We start from the raw sequence: 24,201 nt of genomic DNA, 5'->3' as shown, positions 1-24,201 counted from the left end.
CACTGGGTTTGCAATGTATCGGCCAGCAACTCTGCTTTTTCGTCATCATCAAACGCCGTGAGTCGGCCTGAGGGGCCTACGAGGGGGGGCATAGTTACTACCGTATCCGATTTGAGAGTACGAGCTAAGCGGTAGTAAGACCTTTGGGAGGGCGCGAGTCCTTCTAAGAAATCAGACCATCTGGCATCTCGGACTTCGGCGATGCGAGACTTTACGTCGCGTTGTAGGGCACGCATTCGAATACGATTTTCCGCGGTAGGATACCTGTCGTAGGCGCGTATCGAGGCGTTCTTAGCTCTAAGGAGTTCCCTAATATCATCGGACAATTTGAAGCGGTGAAAGAAGTCCTCCGCTACAACTTGTTTCGATGATCTATCTAATGTTGAGGTGATGTTTGACGTTAAGATGTCTATGGCTTCAGCGGTATCCTGAGGAGACGGGGTAGAGTCCGGGTTAAACGGGAGGGATGGTGGATCAGATTCAGCCAGGCTGATGCCCAGCGTGTGCCAATCCACCACAGTCCTCGTGACGGGAACGGAGTCGGGAGCGCGACCGAGCTTCATAACGACGGGACGGTGGTCTGAATCTAACTCTGAAACTACTTCGATCGAGTGTAAGCTCAGAGTTACGTTTTTTAATAACGCTATGTCGAGTATATCCGGGCGATGCGCGATATTTAGCGGGTAGTGAGTCGGTGTTAGCGGAGCGACGATATCGAAGGCGAGATCATCGACTAACGCGTCAAGCCGCCTGCCATTCGGGGTTGTGGTGTGTGAGTTCCACCTGAGGTGTTTACAATTTAGGTCGCCCGCCAGAATGACAGAGCTCCCCATGCCGAGCAGCGCCTCGATATCACTGCTTAGAACGATCTTATCCGGTGGAAGATAAACGGACGCGATAACGATCGGCGCGTGTCCCGTCAGTGAGATTCGGCACACTGATGCTTCGAAATTAGCGAGCGCGGGAGGATCGAGCGGGACGCAATGCAGGGCTCTTCTATAGTAAATGACGGTACCACCACCACGAGCAGAGAGCCTGTCGTTCCTGACCATGTTATAGTTCGCGATTTTAGGGTCACGGCGCGTGGGCTTAAGTAGGGTCTCCTGCACTAAAAAGATATCAATTTGATGGTCACGCAAAAAGTCAGAAACCTGATCACGTTGATTTGCAAGACCGTAAGCGTTAAAAAATCCTATCGTTACGGATAGGGGCTTTATTCTACTTATATACGCCATTGATTACCGGCTGAGTGAGGGGAGGACGTACGTATTTAATGACGCGTATACGTCGGCGTATTCTTGCACAACGGCGATAAAGTGTTGTGCAGTGGAGGCAGCGCGAATGGCGTCGCCCAAAGCGTTAACGCGCTCAAAGTTGATCGACTGAAAGAAGTCGATCGCTAAAGCGAGATTGTCGGACGCGGTCGGAGAGCAAGTCGCGGGAGAGGGACGAGTTGCGGGGGCGGGACGAATCGCGGAGGAGGGAGTTGTAACCGTGTTCGTGTACGGCAGCGGTTTCGCCCAAGCCGAGACACTGGGCACCGGCGCCGGAACGAACGCTGGCTTAGCCTGCGACACAGAGGGTGCCGAGGCTTTGATGTCTGGGCCGGAAGCTCGGAGGCGGTTTTGGCGGGCGACGCGGCGTTTATTTTCGGGGCTCGGGGGCATCCGCGGTAATTTGCGGGGTGACCCTGTGTACGACACAGGACGCAGCTAGGCGGTTCCGTCGCGGTTTTTTGATCGCGAGTGCAGAGGGCCGTGGCGTGATCTCCTAAACACTTGACGCATCGGGGGCGCGCGTGACAGTTACGGGAAGAATGCCATATAATTGGCAGTTATGGCACTGGCTAGGTGTGCCTTTCTTGTGTGGGGTTTCGACGGCGATTCCGGAAAGGCTACAGACCGTTCGGATGTTGAATATTTGCTTACCCTCGGGGGTAGGCTGGAGGGCGACGAGAACCATGTTATATGGCTCCCTTCCGCGACCTGTGTGCATGCGGTGTACGGAGTTAACCGGTAGGCCTTGTTCGAGAAGGTCGGCCTTGACTAGTTCGGCATCCAACTCTTTAGGGATGCCACGTATGACGGCACGGAGTTCGCGCTCCTCCTGGAGCGTATACGTGTGGAAACTTATACGCTCCTTACGGAGGTAAGAAGAGAGGGTCCTATGGTCGTCGGGTGTTCGAACCTTAATTTGAATGCCGTTCGCGAGGTTACGGGCATTCGTGAAGTTGATATTTTTGGCCTTAAGGGCCAGGGAAACTCGATCCCAAGCTGCCTTCTCTTGGAGGATTACCGGGGGAGGGGTCTGGGTTTTATTTTGTGCCACCGGACGCGGCGACGGAGTGGCACGGGCTGGAGGCGCAACGGGAGTCTGAGGGCGGGGGCGCGACGCGTTCGCGGCTTTGCTAATTTTAGCGGCCGCGGGAGCTCGAGACTCCGCGGCACGCTTCTTACCCTTTTGTACCAGGGTGAATCCATCCGTCGATGAGGCGGGAGCGAGGTCAACCTCCATCTCCGAGTCAGAGTCGGAGGACGAGGAGGCGGGCGCAGGTGACCTACGAGCAGGTGTTTTGGAGGGCACGACGGAGGCTGCGGATGATCGCGCTGCGGGAACGGTGGCCACGGCGGACGACGCAGCAGTTTTACTCGCCAGTATAGGCGACGCGGGAACGGCAGGCACGACGGAGGCTGCGGTACTCGATGCAGAAGCTTTGCACGCAGGTACAGGCGACGCAGGAGCAGCGAGCTCGGCGGAGTCCACGAGAGGGCTCGCGGTGTGATCGGCCTTGAAGGCCAGAAACTCTGAGGCGAGCTGTGGGTGGCGAAGTCGGAGGAATTCCGCGAATACAGCGTCCATGATCGCTGAGTGCCCAGGTGGGGCGGCCCCGGGTCTTGAAAACACTCGCCTTGCGGCGAGGCCCCAACTTCTCGGACCTGAGCGGTTCTATTGAACACAGGTGGCGATGCGGCACGATTACTACAGGACAAAGAAAAAACACAACAAAACGGAAATAACAAAAAGAAACAGAACAATTAAACACTTCCAGGAAAACAGTTTGTCGGCAGATGTACCACGAACACAGAAACAACAAAAGGAAACAAAACAAATAAAAACTTCCAGAAAGAGCACTTAGTCGGCAGATGTACCACGAACACAGGCCGCGCGAACAATGGCCGGGCTAACAAAAGCCGGGCGAACAAAGACCGGGCGATCGAGTGGTCGATGAGCACGTCCGCACGTGACGGGTGCCTCTATCGGAATGACTCATAATTTATAATATAATACTAATTACCAGTATGTAGTATTAATTTAAAGCTTAAGTATAAGACGCTCGGTGTATTCGTAACAAGCAATGCGACTGTACCAGTGTTCGAATCCCGCATGCAAATACCAAGCTATCTAATCAACTCTAATTGAAGATTAAATCTAATCCAATTAACTCATGTCCACGAATAACTTTCACTACGAAAGAATAACATAGTGTAATCAAAATTAAACCCGCACAAATTAATTTGCTCAATTACAGGTGAATCTGAAGCAGTAATGTGTTGAGGATTGAAGGGTGCGACAGCTGTTTTACTATACAGCTGAGACTTAGAATTCATATCTCCAGGTGAGTGACGGCATCTAGAAGTCGTCGGGATAAGACGTCCGGTGCATTAATATCTAGCGATGCACCTGGTGTTAAGTGGTCACTGGAGCCTATGGATATCTACAACGTGAATGCGCCACCTACCTTAAGATATACGTTCTAAGGTCTCAGTATAGTTACAACGGCTAACCCGCCCTTCAAACCGAAACGCATTACTGCTTCACGGCACAAATAGGCAGGGGTGGTGGTACCTACCCGTGCGGACTTACAAGATGTCCTACCACCAGTATACGTATATACGAATATGAAAACAAAATAATTGAAACTGATATTTGATTTGCATGAAAAAAATTCGACCTTGAGATTAGAATTCCGGTCGTGTCCAGCGGGTCGCTTTACATGAGAGCACGGGGGCCCCCCGCCTCTCTGCTCCGAACGTACTTATTATGTGCCTATATGAATATTAATAACGGAACATAGTTTTGAAACAAATTATTATTCATGTAGCTCGTGAAAAAAATGTTCGGTGGAATATTTTTGTTGTGCTGAAGAGACCGTACGGGAACTCAAGTTATATTTGTAATACATACATTATAAACAATAATGTTATTAATGAATTAATAGCCACTCTTGTTGCTTCGAAAAGTATTAATATAGTATTTATAGGATTCGGTAACGTAACACTAAAAAGGTGGACTTTGAGTTATTGTTGCCCATCTAAGGATCATGATTTTTTTTATGATGCATTTAATTAAAAATCATGCGTGAAGTACAGTAGCAATGAAGGAAACTAGAATTTTTCTATCACGTTTTCCAGAGGGCGCATTTATTCTGATTGAAATCTACAACGATTCAAAACAGACTGAATTATTATTAAGAAATTTCTAAATAAATATAAATTTGGTTATGAAAATCCGGTCAAATGAATGACATGAATATACAAATTATTTCATAGTAATTTCATTTCATAAAATACTCATTAGAGCATCGATGAGTGTAGAGGCGAAGAATATAAATTAAATAATCCTATTACGTCGAATCCATTTTAAAAGGCGTATCTAATTCGTGTTAGCCGTTCGCTTTGGAATGTTTCAAAAGTCGTGAATGTTGTAGGTACGGAATTTTTTTTTGTTCATAAAGACAATGTTAAACACGGCGCAATTTGGCAGGCACACCTGTGTGTACAGTTTGTCAAATGACTACCCTTCTTTTCAATGAGCAATTCGTCTGAAATGCGAAGCATGTTCAACATTTAACATCTGTATATTATTATTAAAATCGAGATTCAAGGTTGAAAACCTCTAATCGCGGATTTTTCTGCTATTTTATGAATTTTAATTGTTTTCTCGCTGGCTAGTCTTTTTATTGTACCGAATGCTTTGATGAACAGAAAGTGTATATGTTGTCAAGGAATTATCAATTGTATTGAAAAACACCAATTCCATTTTTGAAACCTCTTTCGCGACGGGAGTCTACAGGAATGTGGTATTTACATACCTCTGTGGAATCTCAATACACGTTACCAGTAACGACTAAAGTTATTAATATTCCTTTGGGGTTGTTAATGCTGTCTATTAAAATTCACGAAAGTTAAATTGGACTCTTCGGTTAAGACAAATAGACTCATAATTAATATTTACCTGAGGAATGCTGAGTATGACGCTCAGGACCCACGCAATTATAACCAGCCTTCCGCTCCTTGTCGCTGTAGCCATACTTTTCATTGGATATTTAACGGCAAGCCACCGATCCACTCCTATTAGTACTAAGACAAAAGTGCTCAAATAAAGAGCTAGCATCTGTAGGAATTTGAATAATTTGCATCCAATATTACCAGCGTACCACTGGACAGCAAACGACCAAGCGGCTTCTCCCGCTATACAGAAGATCGTTACTAACAAGTCAGCTATACTGAGCTGGAATATTAAGCTGTAAATGGCGGTCCAAGAAGGTCGTGCTCTTCCTCTGCATCTTTTACTCCTCCGAATGCTTATAATTGTTGCCACATTGCCAATGAAGGATAAAAAAGCCATAGCAGAAAGAACGCTCGCTCTGATTACAGTGGTTTTGGTGAGTACTGGAGCATGTTCTAAACATGTAAGTTGAGTATCGTTGTAAATGAACGATCGGCCGAGGATATCATCAGTCTTTGTGTCATTTAGTATGAGGATCTCTATACATTTTTCTATTGGCCATATTGCACAGACGTTCATATTATTACTATCCGTATTGAATTCTGTGCGAAGAGTTAATTCACTTGGGTACATTATATTACCATCATATAATATGGTACTGTTGCCTTCGTTGTCCATGTTTCGTCATGCGTGATCTACCGATGAAAGATGAACGAACTGTAACAAAAGACAAAGGAGTATTTTCTTTGGAGCGTTTGCAGACTGAAGACAATGTAGACAAAGTGAATAAATATTTAAATTGATCGTGACGATATGTCATGTTGTGAAAACTAGGTAAACGATAACTTATTTTTGTTTTATTTTTAAGCTGTAGACGTTTTAAAAAAAATGTAATTGTGTCTAAATATCAATTTTCACCATTTAATGAAGATTACGTATACGTGTAACTAGCTGATACCTGTTTAAATTTTTTTGTTTTGTTTAGATTGGTGGACGATCTCGCAGCCCACCTGGTGTTAAGTGGTTACTGGAGCCTATAGACATCTACAACGTAAATACGCCACCCACCTTGAGATATAAGTTCTAAGGTCTAGTCTAAGGTATAGTCACAACGGCTGCCCCGGCCTTCAAACCGAAACGCACTATTGCTTCTCGGCAGAAATAAGCAGCGTCGTGGTACCTACCCGTGCGAGCTCACAAGAGGTCCTACCACCAGTGAAAACAAGATTAATGTGTGATAATTTGAACATACACAGTCAATATAATTTAGCGATGAGTGAAAATGTAATTTATGAAGACAAGCATATAGAATTTTTGAACAGCAGAGCATCTTTATCATAAGCATATTCATGAGTTTCTCGGTACAAGTCGAAACTTTAAGCGATAAACTATGTATGTAACCTCTGAATATTTGTTTGTCCAAAATAAACATCGTTTATCTCGAAGTTGTGGGATGTGAAAGGGTGACGAACCGAAGTATGGAATAATATTGTGGCTGGTAGTCAACATAAGAAAATTAAATGGTGTCTGTATATACTTTGATAATTCTTAGATTCATGAAGAAGTTGTATTTTAACGTTTGCTATGTGAACTTTTTTTAAGCTATTGCATAGCTTTTATCGCGGGCTTTGAGCGCGGCGACCGAATCAAGAAATTCCGTAACGAAAATAAAACCTAACACCCCCCACTCCGCCTCCCATGTAGCTCACGTTCAATACATTCACACGTTGCGCTTGTGTAGTGTGTGTGAATAAGCGTGCGGCGTGACGTCGCACTGCATGCGCATCATGAAAAGTCTGCCCATCTCTCTCTGGCGCGGTCTAGCTTATTAGTGTGAAGGGGACAGTTAATGTTTTGCTTTTGTTAATGTTTTTAAATATAGCGTCGTCTTATTTTATTATTGTCTAATTATAATTGCATAAGTTGATAAAAAATGCCACATGTGGTTTTTTTTTATCATTGAAGTATTATTGGTGGCCTGGAGACCTTTCCAGTTTCACCAGGACAGGTTGTCGAGCAAAGGCTCAGCCAGGAGGGGTGGGAATAGCTAACAGCTGCCCGAGCGCCTCCGAAGGAGACCTAATAACTCGAGACCAGCTGCTTCGGGAGTGAATTTTAAATTGTCTTCTCTATATAAACAGGCATTATTGCGTGTCTCACATTCTTCATATGCGCTTCAAGTGCTCTTAAATATATACGGGTTTGTATTGTAAGCGGGTATATTTTGAAATTAAATAATTGAGGACTCACATAAAGTCATTCAAACCTAAACTATCATTCCTTGAAATAGAGACTTCTATAAGTACTAACATTAAATGTATAAATTTGCACAAATGTTAATGACCGAAACACAGAGCAGGTGAAGCTGTTCGTCACATGAGTGTATGCCTGAATTTGTAGTCGAACTCACGATTTTCGGCCCATCAGTCAGGGGCACATACTAAGCTACTCTTCAAACTGCTGCGGCGTCGAAATAAGGATAGGACATTGATTTAGGTGGTTGCGCTTAATTAGCTTTGAATATATATCTGCGAAATCTATAAAAACTTCGTTCAAAATCTTAAATTATAACATTTGTAGACAATAAGAATTCCGTTTAACAATTTTAATAAAACAATTACTCTGGAAACGTATTGTGTGAGTATGCAACGTCCGTCTGAAATTTACCTTTTTCGAGTTTTGTATCGCGATTTCTCAGAATCTGAGGCTAAAAAGGCAGAAGAGTCAGATGTGTTTCAAGGAAAAATTGCACATAAAATACGTGGAGCTTATATTTAAAAACATATTAAAAGTATATTAAAAAAAATGTTTTTACAAAATCAATTGAGATATTTAATATTATTTTATCATTAAAAAATATGAATATTATGAAATGAAATAGTTTTTAATAATAGTTTCTTTTATAATTTATTTAAAAACTGTATGTGGTCAATTTATTTAACCTTAATTAATTTTTATCTCCAACTTTTTGATACACATGATATTTGATGCTGATTTGATTCTGTTTTAAGTTTTATGTGTTTTTTTCAGTATTAGCATTAGGTAGTCTGTAGCATTTGAATAAAACGATTCTATAAGTTTGGTACTATACCGATCCACGGATATAAAATAATAATTGGCTGTATGTTTCATAAGATGCAACAAATAAAAAGCAAAAACATATTTCCGGCATGTTCCTACGAACATAATTTAAATGCTAAAAATTCCCACACTTTAATTTTTACATTTTTACACAATTCTCTACTCTGCAGTTTTCTTGTTCCAGAACACACTTCGTAGCGTAGGAAGTACTAGGAAGACAAAACAATTAGAGTGCACAAAGGGAATTCTAGCATAAACCTCAAATTTTATATTCTCAACAAGACATACGAAAACCAAACAAAATACTACATCATTATTCATTCCGGTTGCCGATGTAACATTATTTGTAAACAAGTTTCCATTCTAACTTGATGTTGATTCAAAGTTTAACGTTTTTGCCTGAATTATGTCTGCTGTATTATATGTACCGGATAAATAATATACACACCATTGTCTATTTTTAACAAATAGAATAACTTTAAGTGAGATGTGAACTTTAGAAATTGAGTTTGGTATTTTAAATATTCAATACCAAACTCAATCCAATATCAATCTCCAATAGGAAAAAAAAATGTAGTTTTATTAACCGACTTCAGAAAACGAGGAGGTTCTCAATTCGACTGTGTTTTTTTATGTTTGTTACCTCATAACTTTTGATTGGGTGAATCGATATTGATGATTATTTTTTTATTAGAAAGCTGACACTTTCCTTGTGGTCCGATTTCAATTTAGTCCAGTTCTGATAATGGTATCCACGAGGAAACCATATAAGTCTTAAATAAGCATTAAGTACGTGCACGACAAATAGATGAATAACTCAATAACTCAATATCACGCCAACCGATTTCGGTGATTTCTGTTTTTAGTGTATATGTTACCGGAAATGTATGAAATCAAGGAATTGTATACAAATCCTAGGAAATGTGTACAATTCCGATACTATTTAGGAAATGTATAAAATATTGTTTGAAAAACTATTTAATGCATAGATATCCTAGGAAATGTATAAATTTCCTCGGAATTGAATATAATTCCAATATCGTATTAGGAAATGTATAAAGTAAATGCTTTCTGTAATAAAACACGTTGTTGATAATATTTTTTTATTATAACACTTACTAGCTTTTGCCCACGACTTCGTCCGCGTGGAATAGTTCACAAATAAATATGCAAAATTAAATGTATATCTTTCAATATTTCTGAGAGATTTTCTTAATATTTGTTTCCGTAAGAACCTTGTACAGAGTATTAGAAAACTACAAAAATAATAATAAGCCAAATCGGTCAAGCCGTTTTCATGTTATGTCGTGACAACGGAAAACGGGTTTCATTTTTATATATATAGATTGAGACAATCGGGTAACAGTCATACCGTAAAATAATATTATTACATATATTGATATTATCTTACTAATTAAAACTTCTAAAATCAACTATCTATTAACTTTTAACGTATCACAAAATCAACTTATATTTATTCTTATAAAATCAAATTTTCATTTGGCAAGTAATCAGTCTGATAATTAAGTAATTATAAATGTCAAAGTATAAAAGTAAATATTTATATTATAATACTTTGTCAGTCCATATAGTTATTTATTTTTGCAGGGTAAGCTCGAATGGCATTTGGAAGTACATAATACTTTATTTTTAAAACACAGACATCTTGATGTAGCACAGTTTTTCTTGCAAAGGCACTTCTTAAATCTCTGGCCGGTCCAGTGGATTGCAAGTTGGCAACTGACCGTAGTGCAAGACTCGTCCCGCTGTCCCCGCGTACCCACCAATATCTTAAATGTTTTACATTTCCGATTGCTATTTAGGAAATGTGTAATGTGTAAGTATAATATAATTTATTTCACACATTTCCGTGCGATTTTAGGAATTACATACATTTCCGTTAACATATTATTATATATTAATTTGTTTTAGAATATCTTTTTTTTTCTATTTGAAGTCGGATTTTGTTAAAGCATTTCTATTGACAATTATGTATGTAAAATAAACGAATCGTTGTACAGCTTTTATTAGTTTTTTTTTTTTTTGGTCAGGAGGAAATCGCCGGACTCCCACGTGACCCTCCACTGGGGATGGAGGGCGGGGAATGTCGGAGTCGAACCGACTAAAACCTCCTGTCGCTCAACAACCCCCGTCCGAGCCTCGCATGAGACAGAACTCATCAAAAGGCAAGGGGAGGAGAGTGAAGCGTTTAGTGCGGAGCACATCTCTCCCATCACCCTCCCCCTCGGTACGCCGGGCCAGCGATCGTCGGCGCCACGACCACCACCCTCTCGGTAGCTTTTGTTAGTTAATTGACATTTAGAATAATTAAATTGTTAATTCAGCTAAGTTTTTGGCTTAGTACAAAATCAATGTGCTGAATTCTCACTTTCGAACAGGCTCAGTAAAATTATGGAAAGTAATTATAATTTTCGAACCACCATTCAGGAGTTCTATAAACTCAATCATCAATCTACATCATGGCTTGCGCTCGACGTTTTCAACACCAAACGTAATTTCTAAGGTCATCGTACTAGCTTTAAGTTTTGAGTCCATCTGGGTAGGTACCACCACCCTGCCCATGTCTGCCATGAAGCAGTAATGCGTTTCCATTTGAAGGGTGGGACAGTCGTTATAACTATACTGAGACCTTAGAACTTATATCTCAAGGTGGGTGGCGCATTGTCTATGGACTCCATTAACCACTTAACTACAGGTGGGCTGTGAGCTCGACAACCATCTAAGCAATAAAAAAATATCGTATTAAAATGAACTCAAATTTTCTGCTTTTTGTCTTATAAAAGGCATTCAATAACACATAAGAAACCATTTCTAAAGTATCAACAACAAATGTTTACATATTATTAATTCAAACCAATAAACAGCACATAGATTATAAAGACACAAACAAATAAATTCTCAGTTTTATATTATGTTGGTATCGGCTTAGGGGCTGCCACGGGTAAACATACTCAACTGTTCAAAGTAAAACATTAACCAGTCAATTTTATTTTATATTCCAAAACACCTGAGTGCAATTTACAATGTTCATTGTAATGAAACAAAGTTCAAATAAGAATGGGAAAAAGCATTACTGAACCAATAAAACAGGTACGTGACCAATTTGGTTTAGTTTAATGTCGTCCTATAATTTAAAGAAACGATCGAAGGTTCGCGGCGGTGAATCCTTTCTTGCAGCCTTATATAGATCAACAATGGATTTGCAATCTTAAAGGGCTTTCAATTCAAGGCCTGATTCCAAATTATCATAAGAAACACATCATTCTTGTAAAAACCGGGCGACTAAAACAAATGCCTAATCTCTTGTAGCAGGGAAATGGAGCCACAGGCGAGCAGTACGCTAGGCACGTTTTTGTGTCCTTCCAAAAATTCAAATTATGTATTTGTTAAAATAAAAAAACTCCTGGCTTATTTCATTATATCTGTTTGATTAACTATCGCTTTGAGTTCATGAAATATTTGTGTAGATATTCGAAGCCTATAGATACAATTTAATCCCACCACTCACCTTTAGATATGAGATTTTATTGTAGTAATTGTAGGGTTGTCGTATGCTGGCAATAAGCAGGATGGTAGAAAAAGTCCATATGGACTTATAATTTGGCTTTCCATCATTAACCTATCCTGGGATGAGCATACATTTTTCTAAGTAATTATGTACCTAATGTGTATTCACGAGCGACTCCCGTAATATGTATTCACATAATACCGGGTAATAAAATTAAACACGGTCATAAACCTGCTTCAGTACTGGAGGACGTTGGTACTGTGAGCCTAAACGAACTGGAACCAAGCAAATTTAAACAAGGAATCTCTTTCTATCAACGAAAGAATTTACCTATTTAATTAAAAACCCAAAAGTAGTTTTAGTCTGGTGTGATTTTCAAAGGCTATTTTTGAAGTATCCAAATACAATATAGATTTTATTGAATCATTTGACACACATTTTATCGGTATAATATGCTTTTATTTTTGGAGTTTGTGGCCTATGAGAAGCTGAAAATGCTGTCAATGTCCAGCTATGATTTTAAGTCATAATATTCATTTCACTTGCTGATATCTATACTAATATTATAAAGAGGAAAGATTTGTTTGTTTGTTTGTTTCGAATTGGCTCCGAAACTACTGGACCGATTTGAAAAATTCTTTTTCCATTAGAAGCCGTCATTGTCCCTGATGAACATAGGCTACTTTTTTTATTTTTTTTTATTTTTATTTTTTGTTTCATGTGTGTTTTAATGTTTCCGAAGCGAAGCGAGGGCGGGTCGCTAGTTTACTATAAAAACATAGAGCAGTGGAATCATCTGTTCTGTATCAAATATTTGATTTAAATTCATACGTCAGAGGTAACAACACGAGACCTGTGACCGAAAATATCAGAGCTTAAAATCACATTGTTCGGCCTGCTTTAGTATAAAATCAGAAACTTAATTAATATTTTCAAATAATCCTAAAATGAAATTCCTTACTGAAAATATTCCTTTTTACTCTCGAGAGTATATTGTTTGGGAATGTGAATTGAGCTAAATTAGAATATCATGTAGTTGAACAAAAGTTATGGACATACGATTCCACCAATACTGACTGACTAACTTATTCAGATTCCCAGTAAGATTTTGCAATTAGATATTATATTAGTTTTGGAACGTTTTCATGATGTTCATTCGTTAACTCACACTAAACAGAGAATAATATTTTAAGTTTGCAACCGCAAGCTTTGCGGATTAAGACAAAGTACCCATTAAGCTTGTTCCTCTAAATTAAAGCGGTTTTCGTCTCTACTATTTTCTTTACACATTAAGTTTAAATGAAGAACAAACGATTTTATTGTTATTTTTAGTATTATATTAGTTGTTGTATTTTATGTTTTGTGTTAATTAAACCCATAGACATCAGACATCCATAGAGCTATGGAGAGGGCTATGCTCGGCATTTCTCTACGTGATCGAATCCGAAATGAGGAGATCCGTAGAAGAACGAAGGTTGCTGACATAGCCCGTAGAATTAGTGAACTGAAGTGGCAATGGGCCGGCCACATAGCACGAAGAGAGGACGGTCGATGGGGCAGAAAGATCCTGGAGTGGCGACCACGTACTGGCAAGCGCAGTGTGGGACGGCCACCTACTAGATGGACCGACGACCTAGTAAAAAGCGCTGGGTCTCGTTGGATGCAGGTGGCAATGGACCGGTCGCACTGGAAATCTATTGGAGAGGCCTATGTTCAGCAGTGGACGGCGATAGGCTGAAATGATGATGATGATGATGATGTTAATTAAACATTAGGAAGTCACATAAAATTTATAATAAAACTTTAATCATATATTTTATCAATATTCCAATTGAATGTGGTTGGAAAATTAGTTTAAAAATGGATGGAGGAAATAGATTTCTTCTGAATAATTTATAGAAAATGAAATCGTTTATAAACTTTGGATTATCCTGCAAAACTTTGAAATGAAAAATACTACGGCTTTGTGTGTTCACTTACTGTCATTATTGAAAGTAGCATTTTTAACTTACTGATATTATTGTAAAAGCTCTCAAAGTTCCATACAAATTTACCCTTACAAATTTTTCTATAGTTCAGAAAGCGGCAATGTACTTACTCTAAGTGAATAAATGACCAAAAAAATATAATATATGTTATTATTTTATTTAAGCAGTTTGTTAATTATTTTATTTACAATTTTAAGTAAGCATTTTGTAAACATTTTGCGTATGTAAATTCAACAATCTTAATTAATACCTTTATTCGATAAAACAACTGAATAAATGAAAAATATGAATGTGACATGTTTGTATTATATTGTCGAAAATATGTGGTATGATTTCAAATTTTTATTGCGCGGTTCGTATTAATTGAAATCTGTTTTTGGATACTGGAGCAATAAATATTACAATATGAATCAACACCACCTTCAAGCGTGAAGCTCTTGACTCTAATATATATAAAATCTTATTCTCTTCTTTTTTTTCCACCTTATCCCACAAGGTACAGCGATTTTTTCTATACTATTCTCTTCTATCAGCCGTCAACTCAACACATTTTTTTATTGCTTATATGGGTGGACGAGCTCACAGCCAACCTGGTATTAAGTGGTTACTGGAGCCCATAGACATCTACAACGTAAATGCGCCACCCACCTTGAGATATAAGTTCTAAGGTCTCAAGTATAATTACAATGGCTACCCGACCCTTCAAACCGAAACGCATTACTGCTTCACGGAAGAAATAGGCAGGGTGGTGGTATCTACCCGTGCGAACTCACAAGAGGTCCTACCACCAGTAAACTGGTCACACTCACTGCTCTCTCTCCCATTCCCATATAGTCATTCACACACTCCATGCATGTTTTCTTCGATCGACTTGTACCTCCTCTACCTTGCACTACTATATATAAATAAATCACTAATATATTCGCAAATGCTGTAACTTTACGGGTTTGACTTTCGATGCAAGACTTATTTACTATATTTTTTAAATTTAGCGAGTAAAATTTTATCACACGATTTATTCGTTCATTGAAGTAGTGGATTGTGAGCTAAATGTCATGTGTATAAGGTGAGAATTGTAATAGAGTAGGGGAGTATCGTGTCATAAAAACCTTAGCCAATGGTTTTTAAAAAGAACGCGATCTTTGTTCAGACCAGTTGTCAAAGCCGATTTAAGGACCAACGTTTTTTGTTAAGAAATGATACTTGAAAAATAAAACGACTGCTTAATTTACAGTAAATTACAATCCTAGCCCAAGCATGATTTATTATGAAGGAGCCATTGAGATCTGCGAAAATATTAGGTTCGAAACATTTCGGAAGCAGACTATTTTGTTGCTTTTCCAATAAAATCGAAAAACTGCTAAGTGCTTAGTCAATAAAATGTTACATAAAGGTCTATAAGCGACTCGTTTTTTTTCAACAAACTCAATTTCCGCTATAGAAGGCGCCGTAAAAACGTTTTCGCTTTGTTACGTGTTGATGAATAGATGGAAAACATAAATGAAAATTGCTCGTTACATAGCTCGTATTTCAAAGAATCCAAACGATAATAGTAAAAATACTGTCATCTAGTTTTATTTCTCTACATGGGAAACGACGGATCGATTCACAATGAAAAAAGTTCTATAGAAACACCCTTAAAGAAATAGCCCCCGCTTTTATGAAATCGGTCAAAAGTATTATCGTATAATATCTACCAATCTGGTAGAAATTGTGGTAATCTATATATTATATAAAAATTAATTGCTGTTCGTTAGTCTCGCTGAAACTCGAGAACGGCTGGACCGATTTGGCTAATTTTTGGAATTTGTGGAAGTCCAGAGAAGGTTTAAAAGGTATATAAATATGAAAATGCTCGGAATTAAATAAAAATAACAATTTTGTTTTTCGCTTTGAAGCGTCCCCCGTCGGACGGATTCATTTTGTTTGTTTTAAGTTTATTTTATACAAAACTTTAGGTCTGTTATTGATCGATTGAGGCAGTACAAAGTCTGCCGGGTCAGCTAGTTTATGATAAAATGTGATATACGTGTGTTCACGAAGATAGGTCGTAAGGAAAGCCAAAGTTGGTACGATCGTATGAAGTACGGTAAACTACGCTTAAGCCTAGTACATAGTTAAGATGACGGCTAAATAAACTGTCTAGCTATATTATAACCTAGTTCTGGTTTATAGGGAACTAAAATCCCAAAGCACCTAACGAAATTTATCTATCTGCTTTTTAAATTAAGTGTGAAATTTTTATTCGAAATAGTGTGAATATTTCGAAAAAGGCTAGAAGTAAACTGATATATTTTATATTCAAAAGATATATTAGTTTTAGTTCTAGTCGAGAAGTTTGAAAATAGTGAATAATTACACAACATACACATATCATTTGAATTTCAACTAAGTAGATGTATTAATCTATGAAATAATATTTTACGTATATATATTATAATACTAGCGGCCCGCTTCGGCTCCGCTCGGGTCTTCAACAAGAACTTCAACGATATTTGACGTTGTTTTATTTTTTTAAATAAAAGAACACTTATTGCGACACAAGTATAATAGTTAGGCATATGCTGTCGCGCCTTTTTTTGTAAATAATAACGTGTTCAACAAAGTCGTAGTACATAATTTTATTCTATCCTCAATAGTTTTCGAAGGGCACGCGATGTAAAGAATATTTTAGGTATTTTTTTTACACTTCGGGTTATATTATTGAAGCTATAGTAAGGATCCCTAATTTTTTTCAAAGAAGATTATAGCCTATGTCACTCGGGAATAGTGTAGCTTCCAAACAGTGAAAGAATTTTTCAAATCTGTTCATTACTTTCGTAGCCTATTCAATACAAATAAACAAACAAATCTTTCCTCTTTATAATATTAAGTGTAGATATTTACAACGAAGTCTGTGTGTAGAAAATGAATGAAAGGTTTCAGCTTTCTGTATCGACTGAACGGGAACTGTTAATTGATTAAGGTAGTTTGGTCATAGAAGTTCTCTATCCGATTAGAAAAGTTAATTTGACTTTACCCTTAGTTAGATTGATTGAGTACTATTAAGGCATTTGTTGACAGAGGTGGTGGTCATTCACAAACCAATTGGCTCAAAATCACTTGTTATTATTATGTTATATATACATATATATCCCTTATATGCTTAAGTGATTGTGTCCCTGATTAATTGATTTAAACGTATGTATAAATAAGATAGTGAATAGTCAATACTATACTCTACATATTTAACTTTTCTTGAAGTTCTGAAGACGAAGAATCAATAACCATATAAGACCTTCCGAATTCCCGACTCCCCGAGATGTTTAAATTATTAGAAATGTTATAATAGCTCTCATCAACGTATATTTAAGCATCCGGGTTAATTTATAAATTTATTGGGGAATTGTATAATTAGTAAAGGATTTTTTCAATTGTCTTCATTTTATGTAATTAATAATACACGAATATTTTATTTGCTCTGGGAAAATTAATTGTAATTAATATATAAATATACCATTGCCCTCATAAGTTTATGGCTAATAATATTAGCGGTGTGTAATTCACTACAGAGTCATATGCATATAACTCTTACTTACATATTAAAAGCAAAACTTCATCAAATTAGGGACTCGAACATAAACCTAGCTTAGTATAATAGTAAAAGTTTTGGTGGAACAACTGAGATTGAAATTTATTTTTTATTCATAAAACCGAGTGCAATAAAACGGATAAGTCATCGTAGTTAAGTAAAAGTTATTAAAATAAATACTTCCGATGATTATATAAAGTAATAAAATTCATAAATTGTTTTAGCTGTCGTTTTAAATTTCTCGAAATTTAACTAATAAAATCATAAAGTACGAATTGATATTCAACGAACAATATTTATACGTGCCTTTTCAACCGATTGAAGCCACTTAAAAAGGTTCCTAAATTTCACAGAATTTTCTTTGGAAGCATACCGCTTTGTCCCTACAATTGGTCTATTGTATAATTCCGCGTAATTTATATTCTCTAATACCATACAGTCGTAAAGTATTTGAAACATCTGAAATAACATAATAACAATAAAAAACGCGAGATTAAATCGTAAAAGTGCATTTTATTACGTGTACGAGTCCTGAAAACCGAAGAATGTATGGTATTATCAAATCTTTTTCAAACGTAATTTTATTTTATTAACATAAAATAGTATTTAACTAGTATTCTGTGTTTTCTATATTATTTTTAATCTTACCACTGTTTTCTAATGACAATAATAACTTTTTCATTTTCTCCAAAAATAATTTACTGAGGAGAGAGCTCTTTCTTCAAAACATGTTATTTCGGTTCCGAATTTTTCCTTCTAAGGAGACATTTTTTAAGTCGATCAAAATAGTTAACATTTTAAGATAATTGAATATAAGAATAAGAATATTTTCAGGGGTATTATGATTAAGTATTTGAATTATTAAGGGCCTCTTCTTTCCTAAGCTGCGTAAAATCTTCTCATTTCAAATACCGCACTCTCTCAAGACGAAAGTCTATGGCCAGTGTATGTTGGTAATGATAACAACGGCATTGAGACGTGGTCGCTGATAATGAGCCTTATTAGAAGGCTCAAAGTCACTCAAAGAACAATGAAGAGGGCTATGCTAAAAATATCCCTGCGAAATCGAATCAGGAGGTTTGCAGAAGAACCAAGGTATCTGTCATAGCCCGAAGGGTTCCAAGACCGAAGTGGCAGTGAGCAGGGCACATTACTCGCAGAACAAATGGCTGCTGGGGCCAAAAGTTCTCGAGTGGCGACCGTGTACCCGAAAGCGCAGCGAGGGTAGACCTCCCACGAGGTGGACCGACGACATTCTAAAAGTCGCGGGAAGCCGCGGGAATCTGGACCTTTGAGGAGGCCTATTTCCACCAGTCGATGTCCGTGGGATGAAAATAAAGCTGTCGCGCAAAAACAAGTACCCGCGATATGAAACAATTTTCATGGACAATTTTCATTTTCATAGTCTTCATTAGTTCTCGCGATATATTCGCTTGCTGAAGTACGTTTGAAGTTTTTTTTAGTTGACAACAGTACGATATTTTACCGAAATTAAATACATTTGGTTCAAAAGGTAAATAGTTGCGCTTGTAATCTAATAGGCGTAGAGAGCTTGGCAAATACTTGGTGTAAATCTTAGCGAAGTGCTATTTTGATTTTGCGAAAACATTTTACCTTACAACTAAATTATTTTAAGAGTGACACAAACTATGTATGAACGTAGTAAGTGCTGAGTGGTTTTTCAAAAATTAATTTCAGTTTTTTTGTTATTTTGTTGCTTGGAAGAACGACCTCAGAGCAAAATGGTCTATAAGAGCAATTAGAAGTGACAACATATTATTATATAGATATATATAGATATAACCGCGGCCGAATACCGCCAACCAACTGAGTCGTTAGATTGAAGTTCCAATAGTATTATATAAAGGTTGTTGTCAAGTCAGGGCTGGATAGTTTTATCCAACCAGAAACAGAAGGGCTCCCAATACAAGAAGTATTTTGAGTCTTATCAGTTGGGTACCCAGAAGATTACACACTATTTTTTAATGCAATTTAAAACTATCTTCAAACCTCATTTGAAGAAATAGCTTATAGCGCTCGGAAAAAACTAGTGTTTTCATCCCTGAATCAGATACGACGAGGCAAAAAAAACTACTGACAGCAAATTATGGATAATCATTTGGGTTTCTAGGTACGAATTAGGTCTGCTCTAGTGGTAGGTGATACTTGGCTCGGTAGGCAGCGGATTGGCTCTGTCCCCTGTCTGCCTTAAAATAAAAAAGCAATGGTAAAATAGAGATTACGGGATAAACTTAAACAATTCCAACAAGAATGTACGCTACAAAACAAATACAAAATAAAGCCGGAAAAACTTACGTCCAGAAGTTCTAAATGACACGTAAGAATTTTCTTAGTTAGACTTATATGTTGTGACCTTTATGAACTAGACCGGATTAAAGGTGCTATATGATTTTTTCTACGACTACTTTTACGATTTAATCATAGTACTTCGTGACCACGAAAAAATGCGATGCGTACCAAATGCGAAAGCGAATGCGAAACGTCGGAAATGACATAATAATTACAATAAAAACGAGAGATTAAAACGTAAAATTAGTTTTAATTACGTTTACAACTTACGAAAACGGAAGAAATATAATATATATTATTATAATATAATATATACATTTTAATTTTTTTTATTGCTTAGGTGGATGAGCGACCCACCTGATTTTAAGTGATTACCGAAGCTCATAGACATCTACAGCGTAAATGCCGCCACCCACCTTGAGACATGAGTTCTAAGGTCTCACTTTTTAACAGTACAACGGCCCGCCCTTCAAACCGAAACGCAGTGCTACTTCAAGGCAGAAATAGGCAGAGTGATGGTACCTACCCGTGCGGACTCACAAGACGTCCTACCACCAGTAATTTATTACAGCATTAGGACACCAATTGTTCTAGTGTGTAATAGGCGTGGTGTTCTAGTTTCAAGAAATTGATCCAATATATTTAAGCGCGAAAATTTTAAACAATATTAATCCGGCAAATGTACTTTGTACCTAATAGCAAAACGAGAAAAGTACAGAGTAATTCGAATAAAGTTCTACGAACTTAGAATACCTACAAGAAGTTTAGTTGAACTTTCTACTGAATTAGTGGATCACGGAACGTAACTTAACAAAGGGCTTTGTTACGGAACCTTCAAAAAGGGGGCATTTTACTGTAGTTACATAGTTAAACTATAAAATAGTACATGTATATGTTTAAAAAACTTTTCACATCTGGCGTAACAAGACCAGTGGGTAGATATCATGTCGTATCCTAAGTCTAAGTCGGTCTATCATAGCACTACTATTTGAATATTAGGCCACAGAATGATTACTATTTGAGTATTATACAAGCATACTATGATTACCAATCTCTATGTATCAGTGGTTTTTTTCTTGAAATGAAACTTCTTAATCGACGTGGGGATGAAAAAACATATGTAACGTTTTTCGGTTACGCGCCATCTTAATTTCTTGCGTTACGCGCCATGTTTATTTTTATACTAATCTCTTCTCCAAATTAATTGGAGACCTGATGTACCTCGTTCATTAAAGTTAAATCAAGCACCCTTCCGGATCTACACCCATACGTCACATCCACATACTACTTTCATGTTATCGCCGGTGGGATTTCAGCCTACTTTAACTACTCTAAATTTTTCATATATATCAGTGGTTACATATATTGTGAGCCCACATGGGTGAGCACTAAAAAACACGCTAGCTACTAAATGTACCGTTTACCAGCAATCATGAATTTGGCCTGAAAGGAGGGACAGCCGTCACATTCATGTCTTCGGGCTTTCGTAGCTACACGCACAGAATACAAAAGTTCCTACCTTTTCTCTGAATCGATTTGTGCGGAATTTGACTGCGTCGTGGATATAAAATAAAAACACCAAATTTATTAATTAAGGGTGACAACGCGTATTATGATCTTATTTCTATTTTTATTTCTACCGTAAAGCAGTCACGCATTCTAGTTTTAAGAGTGAGACGATATCCGTTTTAAAATACAATGAAATTGTAATCTCATATACCACACCTGGTGAGGGTACATGTTGAAGTATCTGAAAGTTCCAGTGACTAATAACTACTACTACTGGTGGTAGAATCTCTTGTGAGTTCGCACGGGTAGATACCACTACCCTGCCTATTTCTGCCGTGACGCAGTATTGGGTTTCGGTTTGAAGATTGAAGCAACTATACTGAGACCTTAGACCTTATATTTCAAGGTGGGTGGCAGCATTTACGTTGTAAATGTCTATGGGCTCCGGTAGCCATTTAACACCAGGTCGGCTGTGAGCTCGTTCACCTATCTATGCAATAAAAATAATAAAAACTATGGATGCGGACGTAAGTAGGTCTCCATACTATGCACGGCAATTGGAAAATGCACACTTACGTAAAATGAGTGTAATAATCATATATTCACATAGTCTTTATAGGTAGGTATACCAATTATTCTAATTTCAATGTTAATGAGAGCTTCGTTGCTTGTTAGATCTTTTCCACAATAACATATTTTCTACAATTACCAGTAGTTATAAAAATGTTCACATAAATAATCACGTCGCACACAAATTTATAATCTAAAAACAAATATCCGTCCAAGGTTTTGTAGTGGCTTATTTGCTATTTAGGGCAGAATTAAATATACCTTGATTATGTTCTTAGCTCATTTTCTAGTCGTACCATAACCGCTACATATTATATATTTTAAAACCTTGGTCAAATGTAAAATTCAGCTCAGTAAAATTCCTCAGTCCCTTTTTGTTTTAGATTCTATTTTGCTGTTTGCTATCCATGCCCATTCTTACGAAACTACAAAGAGATAATTTAGTTCTGGCGAGCTACGAACTATTTATACAGGATCTCTTAAGTTTGCTGATGCGGATGAAGATCACACGTTTAAATACTGATTTTGACTTTATAAAATATATCCAAAAAGCATTTTTTATTTATTTCTAATATATTGTTTTGAAATCAGTTTTTTTTAAAGTAACAGATAAAGTTATAATACTTAAGTGTATGTATATTTTATTAGGCAAAGACCAAAACATATAAGTGCCGTTTTATTTTTTCCGTTTGTCAATCTCTTTTTTTCTTTAGTACGAGTACCTAATAACAAGCTCCAATGCTATAAAAATATATTATACATATTTATGAATAGACAGTTATGTTTTAAAGGTGTATAACAAAAAAAGTGAATCTATAGTACATAACATTAATCTAAATCATGAGTTGAATAAGGTTGGTATTTAATCATTGGGCGAACACTACATATCGGGCTTTACTGAAGCCATGAACTATATCTTTTAAGTTGCTACTTTTGCATTAGTAAATAAAATGATATTAATAAATAAAAAAAGATGTTTGACTGCTTTTTTGTGTATTCTATAATCAAAAAATACATTGTTATTTATATTATTGAATTTTCAGTTAAATCGTATTATTTATTTATTTCAAATTAATATTCACAACTATGATGATATTGATGGACGCCACGCACATGGCTTGAATTTGTGCTCCACACTGCAACAGTACGAATAGACCTTTGGCCAATGCTTGATAATGCAGACCCAATTATTCTCATTCAAGTCATTATTATATGTACAGATTTCATAATTTGAATTTTGTTAACTAGGGTAAACTGTTTAAAAAACAACCCAGCAAATCTTGAGTTTTTTTGCCGATTCTTCTCACCATTGACACCGCATTGCGATACAATGGTTAAAGTTGAAAAAAAGAACTATGAAGACGTACTTGAATAAAATCACATTTCAATTTTTTATTTCAATTACCGCATCGGCCACGAAAATAATGTTGTTTTTATTTGTTTGTAAAACGTTGAACGAAAAGCGTTAACGAGCATTTCCATGATAATTAATTCAAAAGACAAACAAATCGGATTTCATTACCTGTGGGCGTTTATGTTAATTGTGTAAGTGAAATGCGGGCGCTATAACTGTTTCATTATGAAAGTTATGGGAATAGCACGTGTTAGAACGTTATCAGTTGAATATTCATGTGTGACAGCGTTATTTAAGCTTAAACGATGCGTAATATGTATCTATATATTAATACGTGAAGCAAAAACTTAGTATCCCTTTTTACGAAAATTGCGCGGACGGAGGAGTATGAAGTTTTCCACTCTTATAGAGAATATAGAGAAGAAGTGCACAATGCTAATATTTTTTTAAAATATTGCATATAAGATACATTGAATCAATAAAGAAAACCTTACACACACTACATACCAGGTATTTGACGCACACATGCATGCATACTATTTATTATCAAACTTTTGTTCTTGACGTCTGTTGTCAAATTAAGAATAGATTAAATATTGTTTGTCTTTGTTAATATTTTTTATAGTGTAGTCTTGGCGAAATTTGTGATTATAGAAGTATAAAATAAAATCATAATAGTGTGCAAACTTACAATTCCAATTAATTATAGTCGAATTTCGACTACTGCGGGACCTCTAGTATTTATAAATTTACTAGCCGTACTCGCCCGTTTCGCTGCGCATTTAAAATTAACATTATTATTTATTGTCATTATTATTAGGGAGCCCAACACTCATATAAATATTAGCCTATTCATTAAGTACATATATTTTCTACATGGATACCAAGTTTCAAGTCAATCGGATGCATGGTTCAGTAGTTATAAGGGACCTCCGTAAAAACCACTTTAGATTTATATATTAGTATAGATAATATCATATTATAGTGTAATAATATAATCAATCGAATTAGTAAAATTACAATTCATGTAAGTAATTGAGTATCTATATGCTCTAATATT

General features: G+C 37.0%; 1 protein-coding gene across 1 annotated transcript in view; it reads right to left on the bottom strand.

Annotated features, from left to right (window-relative positions):
- Positions 1 to 24,201, bottom strand: part of NGR-A21 (neuropeptide receptor A21) — a 114,227-nt gene that overhangs the window by 31,072 nt on the left and 58,954 nt on the right. The window contains exon 2 of the mRNA XM_028170776.2: positions 5,236 to 5,946. Coding sequence (XP_028026577.2) covers positions 5,236 to 5,907 — 672 coding nt within the window. The 5' untranslated portion in view covers positions 5,908 to 5,946. The remainder of the gene's footprint in view (positions 1 to 5,235; positions 5,947 to 24,201) is intronic.

Source organism: Bombyx mandarina, chromosome 21, assembly GCF_030267445.1.
Source record: "Bombyx mandarina strain Sakado chromosome 21, ASM3026744v2".
Classification (NCBI taxonomy): Eukaryota; Metazoa; Arthropoda; class Insecta; order Lepidoptera; family Bombycidae; genus Bombyx; species Bombyx mandarina.
This window is presented reverse-complemented; position numbering and strand designations above follow the sequence as displayed.